This window comes from Corticium candelabrum, chromosome 13, assembly GCF_963422355.1.
Source record: "Corticium candelabrum chromosome 13, ooCorCand1.1, whole genome shotgun sequence".
In the NCBI taxonomy this organism is placed as follows: Eukaryota; Metazoa; Porifera; class Homoscleromorpha; order Homosclerophorida; family Plakinidae; genus Corticium; species Corticium candelabrum.
Window position 1 is genome coordinate 143,709 of NC_085097.1, and position 26,441 is coordinate 170,149.

Below are 26,441 nucleotides of genomic sequence, written 5' to 3' on the forward strand. Positions count from 1 at the left end.
TGCAGAAACAAAATATCAATTGTCTTGACCAGTACCTGAATACCTAAGACTTGCCTACACTATAAATACTGTTTACCATTTAGAATGATAAAACTCTGGTGGCATACATGAAACACAAAAATTCACAGTACAACATTCTAACTAGACAAAGTTATCGGCCTACCTCAAGAGCTGGCAGGCCACACCAATGCTGCTCTATCAGCTGACAGCTTCTTAAAAGCAGGAGAAGAGCCAGCAGCACTTTGCTGAAGAATCAAAGTCTTGGTCTTACCATCCTGTTTGTATGAGAGCTCTGGTTGGATTGTGACCTTGAGACGATGATTGAACTTGCGCTTGATGGTGAGCCAGATAATGGAAACAAATTCACTAGCGGCACGGCCATCACACACGTAGAGAACAAGATCACCAAATTCCTCCTGCAAACAACCAACATGTTCACAAGGCAGCCGTCACACAGAGACACGTAAGTAAACAATATAATCCAATTAAACTACAGAAATCAACTGACAAACATACGTTATGAAGTTGCACTAGAGTGCAAACCCTCCACTGTTAGCTATGCAGCTTGAATGTAATTAGTCAGAGCCAATTTCAAGGGCGAGGAGACTGGACATTGAGTGGTGAGATACACTGTAAAATGTATTGAAAAGACTTTCTTACTCATTACCCGAGGCCCGGTTATCCGGGCTTAGGGTACAGTAGTCTGGTGATGACCATAGGACTGTATTTATACTCGATTAGCTCAGATGCAAATGAAGCTACTCTGACCAATAGACCAGACGTAGTGTCATTACTGACCAATAGAGGAAACTAATGTCATCATAAGGCTCCACCTCTCTTTGTTTGGTGGCTGCTACGAGAATTTGGCTATCAGGTCGCCCATCCTGTACATGGTGTTTATAATATAGTCCTTTGCTTTTCATAAGGGTTTAGCACTTAGAAACAACACCTAATCTACATTTTCACGTGCATGTTTCCCACCAACAAGAGAGCAAAGGTGCTGGTAAGTTGTGGCTAAGCGTGTTGTTGCAGCTACAATCAGTACTGCCGTACATCTTCAACAGAAATTTGGTGCTCTACGGGAATTTGCAAAAGGAAAGACGCATTGCCCATGACAGTGCGTCTGTTTCCCAGACGAAGTGACTGATCTGTAAGGACACAAGTCTGGAGACAAGTTACAGCTTTGCACCCTTTGTTTACACGCAGAATTGGTAACCTTAGTTGAGACCAGTGGGTTGGGCTAACTACCTCAGTATGCAAAACATTATCACGTGATGAGATCTGATTACACATACCGGCCGAGGGCTTACCAGTACACTGTACTGTAGTGCTTCTATTCATCTAGCTTTCCTTTTTTGGAAACACGTTTCCTACGCTGGTTTTGACAATGAACGAATGAGTGGCAGAAACGCATATACTAGACTGGAACTACGTATTTAAAACTGCGAATGTGTCTGAATGTACCTGAACTATACTTCGCTAAGTTCATGCAGGTCCGATGCCATTCAAGCATGTATTGCCTGTATTCATTAGATATCACTCTGATTCCTGTGTTGTGTATAGCAATGTGCGTCATTGACACACATAATACACAGGTAATCGGTGACATCCGCTCTAGTGAAAATGTACCATCGACAAACAGCGATAACAATCTTTCTCCAGTGCACGTGGTTGGTCATCGGTCTACAAGCGGCATCTACTGTACCCTATCGTTTCACTTGTCGGGTAAAATAAAAGCAAATAGACTAAAAATCTAATGTAATTTCAACAAGCAGGTAAACAAACAACACATCAAACAAAGCATAAGAGATAAATAAAGCAGTTTTGTGCAGTCTTTGTCAAAAGTAGTAGCACAACTGCCACAAGCTATAAAATCCTCAACATCGAAACAAACACAAATACCCAGTTGCACATAATCTTCCTGGTAATTTGTCTAGTTTGGGCTTACCTCATTAGTTACAAACAGATGAAAAAATGAAGCTAATGCCTACATAACCACATTATAATATTTCGTGACACTCAACTCAAAGATATACCACTAGAAATAAATAAATAAAGTTAAATCATACAGTTAAAATCCATTTGGTAAGTCTACAATAAGACAAGAAAATCATTTACACGTCAACGTGTTCTTACTTCCTAAAACTAACACACGGTTGCAACTGAGAAAAAAACAAAGTTGTCAACTAGTTTTAGACATGAGATTCCAGAACTCCAACCATAAAATTACAGCATTTTGTATTTAATCAAATATCAAACACATTTAATCAATAATGTATTTAATCAAAACTAGTGCTTGTATTGACAGACAAGACAAAGACAAATAGGCAAAACAAACAGACAAAGAAATTTGAAGGTCAGTAAAGGGAAGCTTAAAAAACTGGTCAAATTCAAGTTGATGAAATTGATCCTGTATCACACCATTGTCAACTTAGTTGCAGTAGTTGTCATTTTAGTAGACGGTGATTGTCCTCTCATGAAAAATACTAACTGATGAGGACTATTACAGCTGCTAATAACAAATGTAATAAAAGTGCCTAATCTTTGGTACGTAAAATCCTGGCATTCCCAGGGCACTGTATGAAACCCTGAGCAGCATTGATGATAACGACGAGGACAACGACAACGAAAACCACAACTACAACAACAGCAGTGACAACAACGACTGACGTTACTGACAAAGACATGATCTCTTAGCAATTACGACAGTATTTACCAAGTTTGATTGTGTGTGAACGTAATTTTAGTCAATACAACACTCAATCAAACAAACTTTAGTTGTTCACTTAGAGGCATATGCACTTCTATATCTATCAACTTGATCTACTTCTGAAATACCCTGATTTCACATATAGGCGCTTGCACTTTTACGCGAGGTAATACAGTAATCTCACTGCTGCCAGAGAAGATCATATATACATACATATGAAAAGACTGCAGCTGCAATGACCTGGTCCCATTATTAGAATGACCAACAGCTAAATTCAAAACAGCTGTTACACAGCAGAATTTGAATAGAACTCAGAACCCCTGCAGCCTGAGTTAAAATACCATCTACAGAAGCTTAAAATCACTAAAATTGTCTGTGGAATGAGAACCATGCTTGGTGCTTACATCTGCAGGATCTATATCAGTGTGAGTATAGCTGAAATTCAGGTTCAAGTTCAAGTATGTGCACAGACAGACAAACATTCAGATCTACAGACGCAAAAACAGACAATAGACAGCCCCACACACATAATACACTGATTGATGCAAACAATGAGCAAGCAAATATACAGACTGATGGCATACCGTATTCACCCGTAATAACACCCATATCAAAATAAAACCCATGCTCCTCTATATGCCCATGTCCAGCAGGTTAGAACTTTCAGGCAAAAAACGCCCATGCCCAAGTAAATGCCCACGCTCATGCCCAAGTGTACGCCCAAGATATGTGCATTCACAGGATAAACAAAATGGTGTCCGCGTAACATTCGTCTTTGTCTGCGTGGGTTTGATGAGCTGGTGTCAATGTTGAGTGAAAGTGCTTACCGCTAAACTCATTTCTTTGTTGCAATTGCAAATACTGATGTTGACGGGCTTGTGTTTAGTTTCTGCATGTGCTGCTGTACGAATATCAGTACCAGTACCTTTGATCTTGCAAATGGGGATTTGTGGCATTTCTGTCTTCGAGTGTTTAGATGATGACTGGCCAAACGACAGCATATTGCGACTATGTATTCGCCTGGGACCAAATAACACCCATGCCCTAATATCTGCCCAGCAAAAGGGTTTCTTTCTATATGCCCAGGGCATTACAAGCTTTGAGAATAGCCAAAAAAGGCACAAACATGGGCACATGTAATCACACATGTAAACAAACTAAAACATGAAATACATACTTGCACACATCAAGCATGCATGCAAACAAATACTCAAATAGATGTACGTGGCATCTTACCTTAGTATGAATAATCATTCCTTGATCATTACCAGGTAACAGACTCACAGACCCAATTTGTTTCAGCACGATTGGAGCCTTCTTCCCTGTCTGGTAAGTGACACCATCAAGCCTATATAGATGTTTGTCAGTCAGAACAAATGCTCGATCTGCAGTTTTCATGTTTCGCCCCAGTTTCACTACATGAGCAGAATAGATAACTGTTTGGTCTCCATTTAAGCTCTTCAAAGCAGCAACCTGTCCAACAGTTGTGCTGACTCAATGACCAACACATGCAATACAGTACTCACTGATTGATTAAACTTTGCACTTCCAGGATTGGTTTCATCCTTCAGCCCATTGAGTGGAAAGGGTACAGTACTGCCCCAGTCACTCTTTCGTCCTCGACAAGCTGAAAAAGCAATGCATCTCACACGCATCTCATCCTATAACCAGTAAAAATATCAATAGCAAAAGCGTATACACAGTCAACCAACAGAAATAACATAAACACATGCAATCAAACGCTTCTACTGAATTACCACTTGTTGTTTGCTCAACTTTTCAACAATCACCTTAGCCCTCCAGTTTCGATGAATTTTCTGCATATAAGCCTGGCCTGCCTAATTAAGAGCACCACCTTCTACAACTCTGTCAAAGCAAGCATTACCTATCATAAACCTTCAAAACAGGTGGAGGTTCTGGCCACTGCAGGCGGTAACCCAAATCAGGCAAAATCTTGACATCCTTGAAAGTATCAATCACTTTCAGCATGTACCTGCGCCACTTGTATGACTTAAAAGTATTCTGAATCTTAAGAGCTGAACGAAGACGACGATAGTACCGGCGAGCTTTCAAACCCTTCCATACTTTTTGAATAATCGTAGCCTAACAAAAGACGCTCAGCACAATTCATAAAATCAAATAAAATCATGCACATTACACTTAGCACAACCAAAGTATGCAATTGAAACATGCACAGAATTGAACAGATAGCCACATAAACCAAAAAGCATGAGACCAAGCCAATAAATGAGTTCAAAACCTACTAAAATCTGGTACTAGTGCAAGCTAATAAATACAAAACACACCAGATACTCTATAATTCTATGATTACCAATATGTTGTTTATCTAATTGAGTATACTAAGCATGTACATCATTGGCAGAAGCCATTTCCCACTTTGGACTGACTACTTTAAACTGGTACGTGTGCTTGAAGATTGCGCTGCATTATGTTGTGTGATGTGCATGAAATTCCTTAGTCAGCTGGTGACAGTATGTTCACGTTACCATCAGAATTTCTGTTTCAGTGCTCCTTACAGCTCCTTAGCATAATCTAAATGTGAATATGACTAATACTGTTAATGAAAGCATCTGTGGTGCAAGCATCAGTGCACACACATGCAATTATACTATTTCCATTGATTTGCTGTTATCAGTGTTACCAGTGTGTGAAATTAAAATAAATGATGATGATTTTTTTAGAGAGGTGCTCCACTCTTGCCTGAGTCTTTCTAGAATACCATATTCAACAAATAGACGAGCAGACTAAAGCTACGCTTACAGTTTAGTCTATTGAACAATACGAGTGTGCGCTGACCTAATCCACTACTGCGCTATGACTAAATCACGAATAGAAATGATTACAGAGATCCGAGGTAGACACGGTGCGCTAGCGCAGAATGTCTTCCAGTACAAGTGCGCTAGCAACCAGACCTATTTGACAGGGCAGACCTAATCCGCTGCTACACCAGCATTTCGGACTAGCCTCTCATTCTCAAATAGATCGACTTGAGTTAACAGCAAGACCGGCTGAGTGCGTGCTAAGGATGCAGTTACTTGTGACGCTTATTAGAGCACTAAGAGCTGCTCCACTTGGACCATGCTACACCAATTATTTTACATGGTTCCAGTTGCTGATTCATTGGTCTTACAAGATAATCGGATAATAATCATTGCTTCACCCCTTGTATCCTAATTTGTCTTTGATATGCAAAAAGTATTATCTTTCCTTTTCATTCGTAGGAAAAGCGTACATAATTTGATTAACAGAAATGCCAGACCCAGTGGTTTCTAACGATACCGAGATCATCGCGATAGTGAAAAAACAGCAGAGATATTGAAGATTTTCGAAGTTCACACTTATGGAGAACAGACAATAGTGGCAAGCAAACTCTTGAGTAATTCTTACTTTCTGCTGTATACATTGCAGGCATAAACAACTCGTTATAACTCGTAGCCTGCCTCACATCTAGGGTGCATTTCTTTTGCCTCTTCTGCTCTTCTGGAAGAGGTGACAGAAGAGGTCGATCATGCGCAGTTTGATCAGAAGAGCCAAAAGAAACAGTCAGAAGAGGATTCAAGAAAAGCTGAGCATGTGCATTACTAGTTTGAGGTGCCCAAACGTACCTAGTTGTAAAATTAATTAGCTAGATAAGGCTTTCTTTCCCCACAAGAAATCAAATTTCTAATTGAAGAGGCAATCTCTGCAATTATTGCCTTCGTTTCTGGTGCCTCAAAGAGGGCGAACACGTGTTAGCAGCAGCCAAAAATTCGATATGCTATGTGGCAGGCCACTTGGTTTTTCCAAAGCAAAGAAGCCTTCTATTGTTACGCGGGTTTCTAATGCGCATGTTTCACAAGTCACAAGACCTCTTCTCTTCTGCCTCTTCTGTCTTTCTGCCTGAAGAGCCATAGAGGTCTGTCTCATGACTCTTCTAACACTTCAGAAGAAGGGAGAAGCACAAAAGAAACAACCAGAAGAGGTCGCATGACTCTTCTGACGTCTTCCAGAAGAGCAGAAGAGGCAAAAGAAATGCACTCCTAGTCATTGTGAAAAATGTAGAAAGAAGAAAACGAAAGAAGCAGTTGTCTTCATGATGTGCACACGAGCACAAACATAAGTCAACACGTTGAAATAAGACCATTCAAGTACAGTAAACAGCAGCTAGATCAATTTGCTCAAACTCAAACTTATAATATATGTCCTGTCTTGACTTTTCAGACAACTATGAACAGATAAAAGAAAATAATGCACTATTGTCAGTGCTTCAATGATACAAAATCACATAACCAATAACTGATGAAAGCTAACAGTAATTGTAAATAGCTGTGCGCTACTTTAGTTAAATCAAATGATCACCATTTCCATAAGCAGAAAATATAAGATTCACGAAGCAGCAAAATGCATGTCTAGATCAGTCTTGAGACTAACTAAACTCCGTGTCTGTTGCTTGAGCAGCAAATGTAAAGCAGAATATGATGTACCATCAGCCACAAACTACCCTTGCCTGACAAACAACCAGCTGAAATACTTGCCTTAAGCATCCAGTCTACTACCATCACTGAGTCAACTACTCAATCATTGAATTCTTGCTTGTACATTACCCTAGCTCACTTCATGAAAATATAAATCATAATAAACCACAGCATGCCATCTGTTAGCATGTCATAAACTCATTCATGAAACTTTCATAAACATGTTTAACCATCAAAGGAATTTTCTTCTCCCGCTCTCGTTCCAAGAAGAACAGAGTATTTGGAATCTTGATAAAGATCTTAGTTTCACCAAACTTCACCAATTGCTGTTACAGCCACAATGAAAAACTGAAGAGAAGTGTATCGTAATCCAATAAATTACACTTAGCTGCATAAATTCACAAATTTTCTGTGCCGCAACACGATCAGAGACTTTTGGTCTTGGCCATGTCTCCTTGCACAACATTTTGTATCTGAAATAGTCAAAAATGTATCAATTTAAATGGAAACTACTCTACACAGCACTCTACCACTAAGTACACTATGTATTTACAAAGATAATAAAAGTAAATATCAATTCATGCATAAACCACAATACGCAAAAAGTACACACTGCTTGCAATCTGTCAATTTCTCAACTAACCAAATGACTCATGGTTTCCAAATCATACGTACCATCTGAATAGTTCCATGCTATAAATAAAATATACTGTAAATTGTAAATAGACCAATAATTATACCGTATTAGCCCGTAATAACGCCCATACCCGTATATACACCCATGTGCGACAGGTCAGAACTTTCAGCCCGAAAAACGCCCATGCCCAACTATACGCCCAAGCCCAAGTATAAGCCCAGGATACGCATGCGCAGACAAAACAAAATGGGTCCACAGAACATTCGTCTCCATCTGTGTGCATTTGATGAGCTGGTGTCAATGTTGAGTGAGAGTGCTTGCCGCTAGACTCGTGTCTTTGTTGCAATCACCGACCCTGATGCTCTCGACGGGCTTCAGGCCGACCACGTGTGTATAGTGTTTAGTTTCTCCGTGTATGTTGATGCTGAATGGATACCAGTATCTTAGATCTTGCAAATGGATAATTGCAAGCATTTGTGGTAGTTCTGTCTTCAAGTATTTAGATGATGACTGGCCAGACGACAGCATCTAGTGACCATGTATACGTCTAGGACCAAAATAACGCCCATGCCCTAGTATACGCCCAGAAAAAAGTGTTTCTTTTCTATACGCCCAGGGCGTTATTATGGGCGAATACGGTATGGTCAAATTCTACACTATATGCCTAATTTTCAATACCTACATTTTGAAGTCATTAGAGCCATTCATTTGTAAATGGGTAAACTTCATGGCTGGCAACTGCATTCTCTCTTACCTCCGCCTACAGAAATTGTCTGTCTGTTGTCCTGCTGAATTTCTGAACTGCATCCGGCAAAAGATACTACTAGTAAGTGATATTGAAATCAATCTCCTTCTAGCTGATACGCTGCTACTGTTATATTACTTAAGAATCAAAGTAGTAGCGTGTGCATCGACCTCATAGTCCGCAGTTGGTTCAGAATGTACTTTGAGGCTGCATTCAGTACAATATAACAGACAAAAGAACATACCTACCGTAAAATCAGTTTTAACTTTATCAAACTGCTAAAACAAGAATGGTTTGAAATAATGTCAGCACTGCATCCTGTAAGTTAAGCACTGACTACCAAAAGACATAAAATTAATTAAACAAAGACAAACCTCAAATAGGTGATAAAGAGTAAGAAAACAGTCGAACTGGGTTGTACCATATTGAGCTTTCAATAAAGATAGCTGGAATTGCTTGAGTATGCCCTCAAACCAGAAAAACCCAATTCTTGGCTCTAACCACATCGTTGTGACTATTTCAATCTTTCAATAGTGCTAACTGGTAGTGTCCGCATCATAAAAGTAACCTGTTTCAACTTCTCTTAATTAATTATTTATTTATTTATTTAATAGGCCTTCACATTGCTTGCTGATAAAAATAGTATTATAAGCGTGAAGCTTTTACAGAATTCTTAGTGCAACACCAGTGACTAGTAGATAGTAAAATACATCAAAACATATCACCTCACAAAGCCAAGTTCTTCAGCAAAGCCTGATCCTATACTTACTGTAAATTGTGCCCCAAAACGTATAGTGAAATTACTCAAGTGCGTGCACAGCATGCAAGATGTTGCAAATAGTACTTATACCTGTATATTCAGTTGTAATCCAAAGCTGTTCTGCAAATTTTCAAAGTTTCAGATTTCTATATGAAACCTTGAGTAATGTCTTAAAAATCCTGTAGTGATTATTACCAGACTAATTTTTAACAATTAAATCCCAAAAACTACAGTGTGTGTTTACGTGTGTGCACACACATGTGTGCAACATACGGTCTGTAAGTTTAGCAACTTATAATTCCACTCATATCTCAAACATAAATAGAAAATCATGCAACCTAATAAACATTCAGAAAGTTATTTCAGCAATAAATGTAACACTAGTTAGACCAAAGGCACAAAATTTTAGTAAATCTCAAAGTAGACCAAATTACATGTCTACTGCCATGTTAGACTCTACCTTGTTACAAAAGATTCATATGATTGCCGGTGAGCGAAACCAGCACGACGAACACGAACGTTTTCCAGCAATCCAAGATAACGAACCTTCAAAGGAATTGCACTTGGCATGCAAATAATGACAGCCAACTAGCCAAAATTCATCACCTGATGAGTGCAAAGTTGTTGATCATAAATGCCTGATTTCTTCTCAGCATTTGGCTTCACACATCTCACATAATGAGGCTCCTGCATCCAACAAGACCTTATACATACATCCATGAAACAAACAGCGCCTTTACTTTCGATTTTAGAATTTCAACCAGTGAAACCATAGACATCTTAAATCCAGTGCCAGCTGTATGAGGTCGTTGAGTCACATCATCGACTGGTCCTGCTCCCTAGTAAAAGAAAAACCAACTAGCAAACATTTAGGTAGCTAGCATACCGCTAACAATGACAACAACAACAGAACGTAAACAAAGAAGCATAAAAGTGCAAACCTTCCACGTGCCATTCCTACGCAGCATGAATGTAATTAATTAGTCAGCCAATTAGAAGAGCGTGAGAAGGAGACTAGACACATTAAGGCTGCAGATTCTGACCATATTCCAGCAGAACATCTTAAGAATGGTACAAGAAATCTTTTTGTGCATCTTGCTGGGGTAGTGCACGAGAGTGATCAATCATGGGTGTACCAAGAAGTCTTACAGAATCAGCCATAGTCCCAATCTTGAAAGATCAGTCTGGTGATACAAATGACCCGGATAATAGAGGCATTGCAATTTCTTCTACTTTGAGGAAAATGCTTGGAAAACAATCATAATAATGAAATACGACAGATTCTGGGATACTGCCAGTCAGAAGTTTGGTTGGCTTGCCATGGATATGACATGACCCCAAATCCCCCCCACATAAACGCCCATAACTTCGGCGTGGCCTAGCGCAGGCCCCCGAAGTCGTACGCTATAGCTGATTAGATGCCCGTGGTCCTTGATGCGAGGGCTTTCTGGTAATGTAATTATGATGTCACAGAACCTCCTAGAAAGTTAGTATTACAAGACGGTGATTGGCTGTCAATAGAGGCGTTGCCTGTTACTGATTGATTGATAAACTTAGCTCTGCCTTTTACTATTGCAACGCTATGCGGTCGCACAGCAAACGCGCCATATTCTTGCACCTGTCTTCTTTGCCGTGCGTCGGAGTGAGCAACAGCTGTTCAGAGACAGAAGAAGTGTTTTGAACGAGGTCAGACGGAAGCAAATGAGTGTTCCTGTTGACTGAAAGGAGGGTCCCCATTTTGGGAATGACGGGTTAGCGTCTCCTTCGCTAATGTCTGACTACGTGAAAGACCTATCCGAAGTTTCCGCCAGTTCTTGTGAACTCGGGCAACTTTTACCAGACAAGGAGATCTTAGATGAAGACATTCAGGACTGTTTGGACGACTGGGTTGTCACTCTCACTACAGAAGACTGAATGATGCTTAGTCTTGTTGTTTTTCAGGTACTTCGATCCTTTGTTTTGTATAGTTTTTAGATTTTAGGTTATGTGTAGCTTTTTGGTTGTTTTTTGACTCTAAGAGAAAAATATGTATGGATGGCGTAATACAGAATGTTGCACATATTCATGTTGTCATATCTTCACGTCAAAAGCATCAATCAGAAATTCCCATGATGAATATTTTAGAAATCGTCTCTGCTATGTTATTCTTGTGTTTCACCATATTCCGTTACCGTTTTGTAGAGATTTACAACCGTATGCGCACCCCTCTTCAGGGGTCTTTCTCTTCAATATCTCAAAAACGAAAGCACGTTTCAAAAATCGCCACGATGATTACCTAGATAATCATGTCATGTCCCTTTCTGCAAAATAACTAGTTAAATAGTGAAACACCGTAGCGTAAAAACAAACAAATGTGCAATACAAAGAAAATGTGCTTCCTCGAGCGAGGCCCGCTGTAAAACGCAACTGTTTGTTGAGTTCTTTCACAATAAGATGTGGCTATGATTGCTGAATCTTGTTACCGAGTTTCGTCGATAGACATGACAGAACATTTGAATTACGCGCACTTTCCTGACATCACTCCTGGATGGGCGTTTATGCGCGGGGGCACTGTACTATTGTAGTAAAAGAGTCTATCAACTGTTTCCTGGACAATGGGAATGATTTTGTGTTTGGGAGTTTCCTGGATCTTTCAAAAGCGTTGTAGAGTTTGTCAATCTAAACTATTTGAAGTTGCTGGAACGCAAAGCTCCTACTTTCAATGTGAAGTTCTTGAGCAAGAAAAAATTTTTGAGGCAGAACTCATTTATGTCATCAGCCTTTAAAATGACAAATGGAACTTGTCAGGGGAGCGTGTTGTCACCAATACTATTCAATGTCTATATCAATGACCTTATCTTTAAACTTATGAAATCTGAAGCTGTTATTCGAGTTAATGGAAGATTCACTGGTGGGATTGCATATGCTGATGATTTGTCTGCTATATCTGCTGCAAGAGGTAGCATGCAGACCTTATTACAGATATGCGATAGCTTTGCAAGGAGGAATTATTTGAAGTTCAATCATCACAAAAGCAAAGTTATTGTCTTCAAGTAGAGAAGAAACTTTTATAGTAGAAAGACAGAATTTTCCATTAATGGGGAAAATATGGTTGAAGTGCATGAAGTCAATCATTTGGGACATAAAGTGTCCTCTGTTATTGGAAACAAGCTCCAATGCCCGGCTTCGTCCGGGGGACAACACATGCCAGGTGCTTCTCCTTTCCACTTCATAGCGCCACACTATGATAGGTGATGTTGGCCATGAATGATTGCAGAGAATAAAAATGCCACGTATACACTTGCAATCGTATAGCACTCCCAGATATTGCGCTGTCCCGTTGAATGAAATAAAATCACGTGCAGTTAGACGAATCGTCTAGCACTCCCAGATATTGCGCTGTCCGAAATTAAGTCACGTGCAGTTAGACGAATCCATCAGAGCAGAAATGGAAGTCACATGCAGTACTCACCCGGATAATCCGTTCCCCGTATATACCGAAGTCACGACTCGTACAGTGCCCCACACATAAACGCCCATCCGGGAGTGATGTCAGGAAAGTGCGCGTAATTCAAATGTTCTGTCATGTCTATCGACGAAACTTGGCAACAAGATTCAGCAATCGTAGCCGCATCTCGTTGTGATAAAACTCAACAAACGGTTGCGTTTTACAGCGAGCCTCGCTCGAGGAAGCAATTTTCTTCGTATTGCACATTTGTCCATTTTTACGCTATGGTGTTTCATTATTTAACTAGTTATTTTGCAGAAGGGACATGACATGATTATCTAGGTAATCATCGTGGCGATTTTTGAAACATGCTTTCGTTTTTGAGATATTGAAGAGGAAGGCCCCTAAAGAGGGGTGCACATACCGTCGTAAATCTCTACAAAACGGTAACGGAATATGGTGAAACGCAAGGATAACATAGCAGAGACAATTTCTAAAATATTCATCGTGGGGATTTCTGATTGATGCTTTTGACGTGAAGATATGACAACATGAATATGTGCAACATTCTGTATTACGCCATCCATACATATTTTTCACTTACAGTCAAAAAAAAACAACCAAAAAGCTACACAGAATTTAAGATCTAAAAACTATACAAAACAACTAAGAATCGAAACGCCTGAAAAACAACAAGACTAAGCATCATTCAGTCTTCTGTAGTGAGAGTGACAACCCAGTCGTCCAAACAGTGCTGAACGTCTTTATCTAAGATCTCCTTGTCTGGTAAAAGTTGCCCAAGTTCACAAGAACTGGCAGAAACTTCGAATTGGTCTTTCACGTAGTCAGACATCAGCGAAGGAGACGCTAACCCGTCATTCCCAAAATGGAGACCCTCCTTTTGGTCAACAGGAACACTCATTCGCTTCCGTCTGACCTCGTTCAAAACACTTCTTCTGTCTCTGAACAGCTGTTGCTCACTCCGACGCACGGCAAAGAAGACAGGTGCAAGAATATGGCGCGGTTGCTGTGCGACCGAATAGCATTACAACAGTAAAAGGCGGAGCTAAGTTTATCAACCAATCAGTAACAGGCAACGCCTCTATCGACAGCCAATCACCGCCTTGTATTACTAACTTTCTTCTAGAAGGTTCTGTGACATCATAATTACATTACCAGAAGGCCCTCGCATCAAGGACCACGGGCATCTAATCAGCTATAGCGTACGACCTCGGGAGCCCGCGCTAGGCCGCGCCGAAGTTATGGGCGTTTATGCGTGGGGGCACTGTACCGACTCCCGTCATTTCGACAGTCTCGCTAAACGTCGTCTCTTCGAAGATGTTGCTGACATTTCGGGGAACAGATGCATGAAACACGGCAGCTCCGTATCTAACAAAGTCACAACTCGTACTGACTCTCGTCATTTCGACAGTCCCACTGAACGTCGTCTCTTCGAAGACATTGCTGGCGTTTCGGGAACAGGTGCATCAAACACGGCAGCTCTTCGACGATCGTAGACTGGCAAACGACTGTGGGTGTATTTTTTCAAGACCCGGATATCAGGAAAAATATCTTCCATTTCCCAGCGTCACCCGCAATAAACGACACGCTCAGCGTGTACCTTCCGACATCAGGAACAGGCAGTCTAAATTCGGTGGAGATACGATTCGCCATTCAGGAGATATTCGCACGCAAGCGGAAGCGAGCGCGATCGGCAGGAAATGGCGGCGGCGTGGGAGAAGTCAGGAAGGCGACCACAGTCTCACTTTCGACATTAATGACTTCGGCATGCACAAGCCAAATTCGGCCGAGATCGGACTCGCCGTTTTTGAGAAACGCTCCAACAGACGGACACACAGACACACAGACGGACACACAGACACACAGACAGACACCTCTCCTTTATATATATATAGATAGCATTGCTGATATACGAGATCAATTTTGGAAGTTCTATGCATCACTGTATTCTGTTCTAGGCTGTGTTAAAGGAGTAGGTGTCATTCTTACTACATGAAGTAAAATAATGTACTCTGCATTATTACACATATTGAGGTGAATCAGTCCTTGCATGATGTGTAATACAACTTCAATAGACGATATTTGGGGTGGAGCATCTACAGCATGCGCAATCTCGAGGGTAACGCACACTTTCGCCGATCTCGCTGTACACAAAGTTCACGTTTACGGGTCTGCTTCTGAACCGTAGATCATCTTGCAGTTGACTAGGCTTTGTAAGTAAGTTCACTACTTACCATTTCGTGCATCTTGTGTGTGTGTGTGTGTGTGTGTGTGTGTGTGTGTGTGTGTGTGTGTGTGTGTGTGAGAGAGAGAGAGAGAGAGAGAGAGAGATGCTTAGGAAGCCATTTCTTGAGTACGGCTTCTCTAGGGTAAGAGACTGCTGTTCAAGCTGAAGTCGCCTAATTCACACTCTGAACAGATGCACGTGGAGTGGAAAGACAGACAACTCATTGCTTAGCGATGGAAGTTTTGTCAGATGAAGATTTTGTGGTAGAGGAACCTATTCGGGGTAACCGAATGTGACGTACTGTCACTGTCTGTGTGGCTGAAAACTAGGACTACTTTTCTCCCATCTAGTGAACTACTTGAACTGTGGAACTGTGAAACTATGTATCTTGTCGAACTAGAGTCAGCAAAGTTCGTCTAGCCTATCCAACTCGTCATGACAGGCGGTGAGCCCATAAGCTTACATCACTTGATGTACCTTGGCCTGATTCTTTGTTTGCTATACAGAGAAATTGTCTTCGCTGCTTTCAGTCGAACTCCACACTGTATCAAGCACATTTCTCTACACAAAACCTGTAAAACTTGATTTCATCATTTGGCAGTATGTGTATTGAGTGAGGATGCCTTTCCTTGCAACTCAGACTCTGCAGATGCAAGGTCTTGCTCGAGAACTCTAATCTTGTTTTGAAGTTCTACTATTTCATTCGCTTGTTGTTTTTTAATTAACCGGCGTAAACCATCAGCTTCAGCACCTCAGTGACATTTTTGACAATCAACATCTTCACTTTTGAGATCACTACTATAGACATGCCTTAATCTACTGCAGATGAGGTAGAACAGCCTCTGCTTTCTGATTTAGACATTACAGCTACGGAATAGTGCGTATGAGTTGTGTTACTTTAGACATAAACTGTTGCTGGGACTTGTAGACTGGCAGTGCTAACTGTAAACAGACTACAGAGTATGTGTACTGTACTCTGATCCGTGTCAGTGGACCTATCGAGTGCACGTTATCACAGTAAGAAGTTTGACTTGGCCAATCACATACATACAGAAGCAAGCTAGACTGCCCAGAAACAACGCGGAACACCTACATGTCTGGTTACCCGAAATGGGTTCCCAGGTGGCATGATTTCACTCGCCAAATCTAATCCACCTCTAGGCAACGAGTAGTCTGTGCTTCCACTCCATGTGTATCGGTTCTATGAAGTGGAAAACTTCAGCTTGAACAGCAATCTCTTTACCCTTGAGAAGCCGTACTCAAGAAGTGACTTCCTACACGTCTCTACGCAGGCAAAGTCTCTCACAAGATGCATGAAATGGTAAGTAGTGAACTTACTTACAAAGCCTAGTCAATGGCAAGATGATCTACGGTTCAGAAGCAGACCCGGAAACGTGAATTTTGTGTACAGCGAGATCGGCGAAAGGTGTGTGTTACCCTCGAGATTGCGCATGCTCTAGAAGCTTTGCCTCCCCCCCCCCCAAATATCATCTATAGCAACAGGCAATTTTAAGGTAACACAGTGCAAGTTCATTAAACCTGGCATACGATGAACAGAAGACATAGCAGACCAAGCTGATCATTCTAATGAAAGTAAATGCCAAAACATGCCTTGCAGCCTTGCATAAAAACATCCTGCTGGACTAAACAAATTATAGTTGTCCAGTTAATTTAAATACTAATTTGTTCAACAAACAGCTAGTTGAAGAATGTTCTTTAATTCCAGCACTTAATCTAAGTTAATCTAAACTGAAGGTAACCCTACCGCTTTTTTAAGATTATCTTTAATAAAGTCATGGTATGAACACACTAGCCCTTAGAATTTAGATCAAGAAAGCTACAACTGTAGTCAGAGCTAACCCACAACTCAAAAAAATTGATAGTAAAGAATGAATCAAAAGACAGTAACGTCCTGAAGTAGACAATTTCAGCAGCCACTATATATAGTACACGAGATACATAATAATTAGTGTGTATAGGTAATGTAGTAAGTTCAAGTAAGGTAATAACCTACATGCACATCTATAGTAAATGCACTATGTTACAGGGTTTCCCCAGAATCAACCTCAAACAGGATGAATTATTAATATCAATACATTGTTATTCATATTAATGTAATGTGATTAATATTACTGACGAAGCTACTGACGCCAAAGTTGAACAATCAGTACAACAATTGGTAATAAAAGTTAGATCAAACTATTCATCTAACACGGACAGTGAAGAGATCTCCACAAAGTGGGAAGACAACAATGACAACTAATTTAGATCAATTTCACCAATGATGCAAAACTGGGCGGGTCTGAAAGCGAAACTTCACAGATCACATTGCAAAAGCTGTACACATACACCTCCCATATTTCTATTTAACATTCTCTCCACCTCTTCACGTGCCTTCTGTATGCATACAAATAGATAGAATGTTCATACTTGCATAGAGTCCTAAGATCCAGAAATTCTCACGTTGTTGGTAAATACTTTAGAACCACACGCTCAAAATCCAAACATGTCGGCCCGCCCAGCTAAAAGATCCTGGAAAAACCCTGATGTTAACAGAGCAATGATGACCCTCAAACAAAAGTATCACTTATCCGAACAGTCTGCAATCCCTGCATTCAAGTAAGCAATGGCCTCTTAAGCCCCGTTTACACAATGTTATGGGACCGCCCGACTTGGGCTGAACCCAGGACTGTGTGTTTACACGACAATTATTCGGGCTGAGATAGACCCCAGGCCCATGGGCATGGCTCACTTTCGAATGCTGGGTCAGGCCCCGATCATGATAGCTCCGTCCATCATTGACTAGCGCGCATGCTGTAAATCGTGGCGTAAGACCATAAAGTCATCACATATGCTTTTCAAGTAATTTAGTCAAGCCATCAAGCTGGTTTTGCATGCTCTCTTCATGATTGTTGTCACCTCGTTGTCAGTCCATAGTACGGTATGCTTTTGCCATATGATTGACTCGCACTTCAAACCCTGCACATATAGCTGAGATGCCAATAGTGGTGATGGACGTTTTTAATTCAAAACAGGCCCCAGGCCCAGGACTACAAGTCAGGGTCAAGTCCAAGAAACAATTTAGCGGGTCCCATGTAAAACGCAGCTTTGTATATATAACAATCACCAAACCCTTCAAACTTACTGTCATATCTTGGGCAACAAAAAGCAATCTTGCTCTCAGTACAGCCTTATCTAGCTGAAAGCAGTCCAGTATTTTTGACACATTTAGAAAGTTAGAGATCCAACAACAAAAATAATATAAGAAAAGACCCAGACTTCAGCAACTCTGAAATATCAAGTAAGAAAGTTCTACCAACAACAATGTAACTTTACTATCTGGTTGTGAAGATATCAAATGCCCATTTTCCCCTTAATTAAAACAAACTACTACACTTAACTCTACACCTCTAACATATCACATTTGAATGAGTTGTCTAGAATACTGGCAAATCACATTCCAATATCAAGAATGTAACCACACACAAACCAACAGAGCTTGCAGTATTCCTTGACAATAGAGTTTGCTTATTTATCTCTCTATCCTTACTAAGTTAGAATGCTGACTAACAAGTCACATACAGATTAAAAATACACTCACATCTGAAAACATTTCCTTCAAAACAGGTAAGTCACAGTTGTAGAGAAGACGCTTCAAATCTTGGAAAAGCAGGTCCTAGTAACAACACTCTATCACCAAAACACAAATCAACCTTGCAAAGCATAAACCTTGTTCTTGACTATAAATCCATCCACAGAATATGTTACATTTCCAGCATAATGTTTGATCTGAAACAGATCCAGTAGCTTAGAAAGAAAAACAGACAAGTATCTTTCCTACCACTTTAGATATCTTGTGTTTATTCAGTCTTCTTATATATCTACTTATTCATTAGCACCATTGGACTGCAGTAAAATAAGTAATTGCAACATTGATGGCTTCAGAACATATTTAATCATAAAACATGCTAAATCACTGAAACTGTGCATCACAAATCACATGAGTTATGGGAGAGGCTAGTCTCACGTGGGGAGTTGTGATTAGGGGAAATAAATGACATAGTCATGTGACAGATGGGTTGACTGACATACCAGCGTTTTGACTGGAGACTGGTACTTGACGAATTCAAGAGAAAGCTGAACGACAGGGATTCAAGTGAAGAGCAAGTCGAGAGTCGCTAGTGTCAGAGGAGCACAAAACAAGGAATACCTGAAGTTGCAAGGGTAAGTAATGCGTGTGAGTAAGGTGCCTTTGCGAAAAACTAAACGAGTGGCAGTCAACATTGTTGAGCCATTGAATACACCAAGTGAACAAAGACATAGATATATCCTGACCCTCGTAAATTACATAACGCGATATCTGGAAGCGGTTGCACTGAGAACCATCACCACCAAGCTGGGGCTGAAGCGCTGGTCAATATTTACAGTAGGCTCAGAATTCCGGAAGTCCTGAGCGATTTGGGGAAACAATTCGTATCAAAATGTATGAAGGAGGTATCAAGACTCAACACTAAACAAGTAGCAACGACACCGTATCACCAAGTGTGTAACGGACTCAGAAAAATTCAACAATACTTTGAAAGACATGCTCAGACGTCTGTACATTGAACAACCGCAGCAATGGCATTGATACTTAAATGCTCTGTTATTCACATACAGAGAAGTGCCTCAGGAGTCAACGGGATTTTTGCCATTAGACTCGTGTCAAGTCCTCCTTGACCTTACGTTGCTACATCATGTGCGCTAGTTGTTTAGGGCCATGTGATTTCACACGTGTTGTTGGCGTGCTTAGACCAACAACACGTGTGAAACCACATGGTCCTATGCACACGTAATTGCTAGCGCACATGGCGTAGCAACCTAGCGGGAAGAAAGACTGGGCGCGAGTCTAACATGCCATTACATTGGATCAAAAGCGGACCTACACAGCTGACCAGGCAGTTCGTCCAAACCCCGTAAACCCTCCCCAAACCCTAGCCTATGAGCCTGGAAATGTTGAACTCGAGAGTGGCCCCCAAACCCCCCAGCCTATGGGCCTGAAAATGCTGAACTCGGGAGTGACCCTAGTAAGATACCTGCAAACAGTATTAGCGGATTTAAGCAGCGTGGAGTCCTACATGGATGTCCTGATACACTCACATAATTGGACCAATCACATGACAACGGTAATCGAAGTGCTTAGATTAGCCAACGCCAACCTCACGGTTCGACCATCTAAATCTATAACTGGAACTGAGAAGTTTGAGTTGCTGGGGCAAGAACTGTCATAACACAAAAACCCCACTGCAAAGTGGTGTGGAGAAGGTTAGCGCGGCCCCCAGACCTACAACAAAGAGTAAGGTGAGTTCGTTTCTTGGGTTGACAGAGTTTTATTGTGCCCACATACCTCATTACACCGCTATTGCAGTGCCTATCACCAACCTGCTAAAGAAGGGGTAACTAACAAACCCATCTGGGGTGACTCGCAAAAGCGAGCATATAGCACGCAATAACTGATAGACCTATTCTGCATTTACCGGATCACAACAAGCCTTTCATACTCAGAACGGATGTGTCAGACGAAGGAATCGGAGCGATCATTCTGCAGGAGCATAACGGTCAGTTGTATCCCGTACCCTTTGCAAGCAATAAATTGTTAGATCGAGAAAAGAGATATTCAACAATTGAAAAGGGATGTCTCGCCATAATTCGGAGTGTGCAGAGGTTCACTTTTATATGTTATATGGAAAGCGATTCGTGTTGCAGACCAAACCAATGTAGCATCGGGAGGCTTGGGAAGGCTATAGCCCCAAACATTTTGGGTGTGTCACTCCGGCTCAAGCAGAGCTATAAGTTACTAACAATCTGCTTAATCTTAGAGTGTAATGTTGATGACAACGTTCACTACCTTCTTGATAATACACATCATCATTTCAGTATGATATAACCAGTGGACACGTGACGTGCACATGCCCATCACTTTTAAAATGTTTGCTACACTATCTGGCAATGGCAAAGTCAAAATAGACCGCATCAAAAGGGCAGAAGCCTATCCATCAATTATTCTTAAGTAAGTTTAAGCTCAACAACCCGATTAACCAAAGAATGGAATCTCCAGCGGCTCCGCTACCTAACAATTTGCATGCACTCCGTACTCTCTCCACTTTGTGCTCAGGTTATTCTAGCTAACTAGCTAGACCTATTGCTTCTTACATTACGCAAAATGCTAAAATTGGTCAACACCAGTTTGCACTAAGATTTCAGAATTAAAGTCACCTCTGGCTTTGGGAGTGCCTTAGGATTTTAGGTGTCCCATGATGGGATGCTCTATTGTTGTAGCAATCATTTTAGGCATCCCATTACCGCTGTTGCAACACCTTGCCAGTAAACTACGCAGAACAAAGCAGCCAACGGTGCTGTAGAAAAAGCAATAGCGAGTGTTAGCGACTGTACCTAGCGTGTCGATTACATTCTCAAGCTGTTTCTCGTCACTATTTAAGATAATGTACAAATCTAAAAGGTATGCAATTAGTATGATACATGATTGACAATACTGCACCTTCTATCTCATTATTTTACTGAAAGCATCACACAACTCAACCTACAGTCTGCGTCAAAACCATTGACACGATTCCCGTTTACTTGTACTATTTTTGGAACATTTCTTGTTTTTCTATTTGTTAATTGAGAAACTGCGACAACTTTTCTCAAACAGCTGAAAAGCAGTTCATGAAAGCTATTCCGTACTCTGTGCATCTGCATATAAACCTTCTCCATCATCAAACGAGTCGTGAAAGACAACGCAGTGATCTTCTGTTACTATACCGCTCCAGTACCAAAAGAAGCCATCCTAAGATCTGCCAGCTTTTGTGTTTCTCGCTCTGCTGTTTACTAAACTCTCAAAAGACTGGACATTAGAGAAGGAATTCAACGCAGAGCTTCCCGTGGAAGACCAAAAAACTAGCTGAAAACAATCGAACAGCTTCAGTTAGTGAACATGACCCCACAAAGAACAACAAATCAGCAAACAAACTTGCCCAACAGCTGGCAGCACAAGAAGCTGTCATCAGTTCTTAATTAATTCCATCAGCAGAAGAGAACTTCATGATGCAAGTGTCGATACACAATGCGTAAGAAAATTCGGCTGCTAAATCTAGTAAAGCTAAAAAAGAGACTCTCGGTGTCACGGTTTTCTCGATTGGCCCAATAGCTCACCAGATCTTACACAAAAAAACTTCTGCGCCATCATCAAGCGGTGTGTTGAGCTCCATAGGCCTCAAAACGTTCTTGAACTTGAAGACGCAATCCAGGCAAAGTGGCACTTGCTCACACCTTGTGATCTGTTGCCCTACATCGAACGCTCGTCTAGCCGAATGCGCCTTTGTCTAGAGCTACGCTAGCAAGGAAAATGCTATCAAAAAATAAAATGAGGACACAAGCTACTGATGCGCACTTGTGAGTTTCCAAAAGTCTAGCAAACCTACGAGCATACACAATAGTTCTCTTCTACCTGGAAAACGTATGTGACCTGAAAATGGATGCGTTTCTGCTCACTCTACCCATGCCTACGTCTCCAAGCGTAAATGTGTCAATAGGTTTGACGCGGACTGTATCTCTGGTGTAATGTATCCCACAAATGAGAGGCATACATAATTGAATGAAGAAGCACTAGAAGTGCAAACCCTCGGCCAGTAGGCACCTTGAAGGTAATTAGTCGCGCTATGACAAAATCGTATGACAGAAACGCATGATGTGGGTAACAAAATTAGATGTGGGAACGTTACAAATGCAGCTAGATTAGGCATTGTTTCTAAATGCATGTTACAAATGTAGTTGTTTCCAAGTGATGGATGGAACAAGCCAAATGTTACAAGTCAGAGAGCCTCGACGCTAGGCCGGCTGGCAATCTTTGCCTTACGTGATGAAGTAACGGGCGTGATCATTGTTCTGTTTGTTGTATTGGTGGGAAACCTAGGTTACAAATGTAGACAAAACAAGCAGATCACCACCGATTTTCCAGCTCACAAGAATGTAAAAGTTTCGTTCTTTGTGCAGCTTCTCTAGGCGTCTTGTTGTTTGTGCCGCTTCTCTAGCTAGACGTCGCCTACTGTGCACTGTACCGTAATTACACAGCTATCCGTCTAACCGCAATTTTGGTTGTTGTAATGAGGTGACCCCAGAGCCAAAACAAAACATCAATGTGGGAAAACATGCATGTGCACATGTAGATTAATTAAGAGTCTGTTCGCTCTGACTTTGGATACCGTAAAACAAAAATGAATAGATACGCACTAGCATACTTACAGGTCAGCCGAGCCGCTTCGTCCGACAAACAGACGATGTCAAGGACAATGCACATTCCCTTTCGTAAATTCCTCTCACGTGCAAATTTCTGTTAAAGACGACACTAGTGATCTTTGCAACAACACCACGGCCGCTCAGCCATGCACACCCAAAATTCAAGCTGGCAGACTGCAGAACCACTATGCAGAAACACTGTGGAACAAGCAAAATGTTAGAAGTCAGGTACAGCTACACACCCTCGCTCCTGGTTGTTGTTGGGGAAACATACACGTGCAAGTGTAAACTATAGGCATTGTTTCTATGTGCTAAACCCTTAAAGCAAAGGACTAAACACCATGTACAGGACAAACGCCCGATGGCTGAATTCTCGGTAGCAGATACCAAAGGAAGGTGGAGCCTCATGATGACATCACGTTCGTCTATTGGTCAGTAATGACACCACTTCTCGTCTATTGGTCGGAATAGCTTCATTTGCATCCGCGCTAACCAACTATATATATGGTCGGTCGTCAGGTCATCAAACGACTACTATACCCTCCACCCGGAAATCCGGGCTTCGGGTAATAAAGCCAACATAGCACTTTCCAATGATACCCGTAAGACATCCATCTGTTCTATGGTTACGCGTTAGCAGCCCACTTTCAGTTGTGACTGCAGAGGTAAATTTAATTCTGAAACGGATTTTAGATTCTATTGTCATCGAGATGCCATTTAATTTGACAATCGCAGCGAGCCTTGAAAACCTTTTAGGCACGAACTGTAACAGTGCTTTGATTCTACTCCTTTAAGCACACTGACTCCCACAGTCTATTTGTAACCTGGAATCAATACTATTCACTTACATGCCTACAAACTGTGAGCAAGAAAGTTAAGTTAAAATTTGGGCATGGCTTTGCAAGTAAAAATGGGCGTGGTTTGTGGCCTAATCTATTACTGCCCCACCCACCCAAAAAAAATTTAAATTTGAGAACAGCGCTACACTGGTGTTGTACCTTCAAAGGGCAATGTTCGTAAACAATAGGGTCATGACGTGAGTGCTATTTTTCAAGATCACCAATTCACAATAGAGGTGCTAAAGGGTAAAGAGAATAAAGGAGCCGATTTCTTCAGTTGTATGATGTAACTATCGCGTGATTTGCGTTCGGACAAAATTGCTTGGCAATTTCTCTACCGAAGGAGGGGCGTGTGTCGCAAATCACTTGAGATATGGGAGTGCTAGTCTAACGTGGAGAGTTGTGATTGGTAGAATTGAATGGCAAAGCCACGTGACAGATGGGTTGACAAAAATACCGGTGTTTTGACAGGAGACTGCCACTTGACAAATTCAAGAGAGAGCTGAATGACGGAGAAGAACTGAAGTCGCAGCAAGCCGTGAGAACTCTAGCGAGGACTGTGCAACTAGTGGTACATATCTATATTGTGTAACAAAGCACTTAGTATACGTCTACAGTTAACCCTAAGTATACACTCGTAACTAACATCCGTGTTCGGGAAGTCTCAGCAACAACCGCCGTTCATTGTCCGACTTACCTTCTTTAGGTACTATAACGCGACACTGAGGGGCATAAAATCACAGCCCACAGCAAAATGTTAGCATGGTAAACAACTTGATTTCTACTGATTAGCAGCTTTACATATATTTTGCACTGACAACTGCAACCATCCTAGCATGCAATTGCTATCCAGTCGTGTTACAATGAAGTCTGTAGCAGACACCTGTAATGGCGTGCTGTCAGCTTACACTTGTGACATTTCTAATGAGTTGACACCACATAAAACTAACTTGTTGCACCAAAACAGCAACTGTTAAATATATGTGTACTTACTCTGGTCAACGAAAAAAGAATATACTTACCCCTGCCAACCAGAATCTCATCAAATACCAAGATGCTGAAGTAGCCCCAAAGTCTATAATATCCTTTCAGCAGTCAACATACTAACACTCAAGCAGAAGGGATACAAATTACATCAAAGATAAACACACGCTTCAATGGAACCACAAGCCACCGATTTGACTGTACACATGGCTCTGTTAGATTCCCTAATACAGTTGCCAATGGCATAAAAGAAAATTGATCAAAACTACAAGAAGCAGCTCTGCTTTAATGCTTTCCTTTTCCACAAAAGCAAATCTAATACATTCCTACAATCTGCGTCCTCTCAATTTACTCAAATGGAAGATTCTATTCATTACCCAAACACAAATGACTACAATGTTACACTAGAAAAAAAGAAAGCAAACTAAACGTCTAACAGATACCCCACTGGTTTAATTAAAATTAGCTTGCAACACGTAAACTGAGCCAGCAATCTTAACAACTACATTTTCAAAAACTAATCCATACTATCTCTCTAGCCATTCTTTTGTTTCCCCAAGCACTTTGCTTGGGTTCAGGTAGTTTTCAATTGATAGTTGTTTGTTTACACATTCTTTCTTGCCATAAACCATTTAGCCTTCCTATCTTGTTGATTCTGTATTTTGGTCTTATTTGTTGCAATGAAAATTGATCCATCTATCCATTCATTGCTCCATTTGCAAATGCAAACCCTAAATGCTCTATGCTTGTGAATTACACGATGAAATGCTACCAATACCCACACCAAACCAGTTATGTTAAAAGTCCTTCATCACATACCTGAAATTCAGACTCTCTGTTCAAGCTCTTCTCACCTTTAGCATAGCTCACATAATGAGCATGTTCCACTAACTTCTTGTCCATATGTACCAGAAAAGCCTACAAACACGATTTATGTTGCAAACATTTGACAACCAACAAAAAACTAGCCTACCGAGTCATTCTGATCACCAGGCACTAGACACTCCTCATCCAATATCCCAACAATGCCCTACATACATAGACATATGGAAACAACAAGGTATCCAAATCTACTAAAACAACTATTACTTTGGTAGGATTTTCTACCAGATCGCAAATTATCTGGTTGTTGAAATAGTCCACCTTCATCCAATCAATTTTTTCATTGCGATATTCTTCCTATATAATTTACCAAATAAATGAAATCAGTTCAATAAAATCATCAAGTAAGCTTGCCTGTTCTCTCTTCAGAACCAATTCAATAAACAATTGCTGCAGTTTCTCATTGCAATAGTTGATGCAAAGCTGCTCAAAACTAATAGAAGCATTTTAAGCACAA

The 26,441-nt window shown here is 40.9% G+C and overlaps 1 protein-coding gene across 2 annotated transcripts; it reads right to left on the reverse strand.

Annotated features, from left to right (window-relative positions):
• On the reverse strand, positions 1-26,441 carry LOC134188702 (unconventional myosin-Ig-like). Of its 2 annotated transcripts, XM_062656871.1 has the most exons (16): positions 26,339-26,441; positions 26,192-26,281; positions 26,076-26,132; positions 25,922-26,020; positions 18,732-18,791; positions 18,604-18,678; positions 10,068-10,166; positions 9,934-10,014; positions 9,788-9,873; positions 7,568-7,658; positions 7,416-7,511; positions 4,607-4,813; positions 4,468-4,548; positions 4,237-4,371; positions 3,947-4,183; positions 1-416 (listed from the first exon to the last, which is right to left on the reverse strand). In XM_062656871.1, exons 2-16 carry the CDS (start codon positions 26,249-26,251, stop codon positions 165-167), a joined length of 1,716 nt encoding a protein of 571 aa, XP_062512855.1. In that variant the 5' UTR covers positions 26,252-26,281; positions 26,339-26,441; the 3' UTR covers positions 1-164. The 2 variants fall into 2 exon arrangements, with proteins under 2 accessions (XP_062512855.1, XP_062512856.1); XM_062656872.1 differs by lacking the exons at positions 26,076-26,132; positions 26,192-26,281; positions 26,339-26,441 and having other exon boundaries at positions 25,957-25,983.

Bases quoted from the DNA above. Each gene is read 5' to 3' on its own strand.
- LOC134188702 (XM_062656871.1), bottom strand. From the start codon at position 26,251: ATGAAGGTGGACTATTTCAACAACCAGATAATTTGCGATCTGGTAGAA. The intron at 9,874-9,933 runs GTGATGAATTTT...ATTCCTTTGAAG, and splicing joins AACAACTTTGCACTCATCAG to GTTCGTTATCTTGGATTGCT. The intron at 7,659-9,787 runs GTAGAGTCTAAC...TGACTATTTCAG, and splicing joins TATGAATCTTTTGTAACAAG to ATACAAAATGTTGTGCAAGG.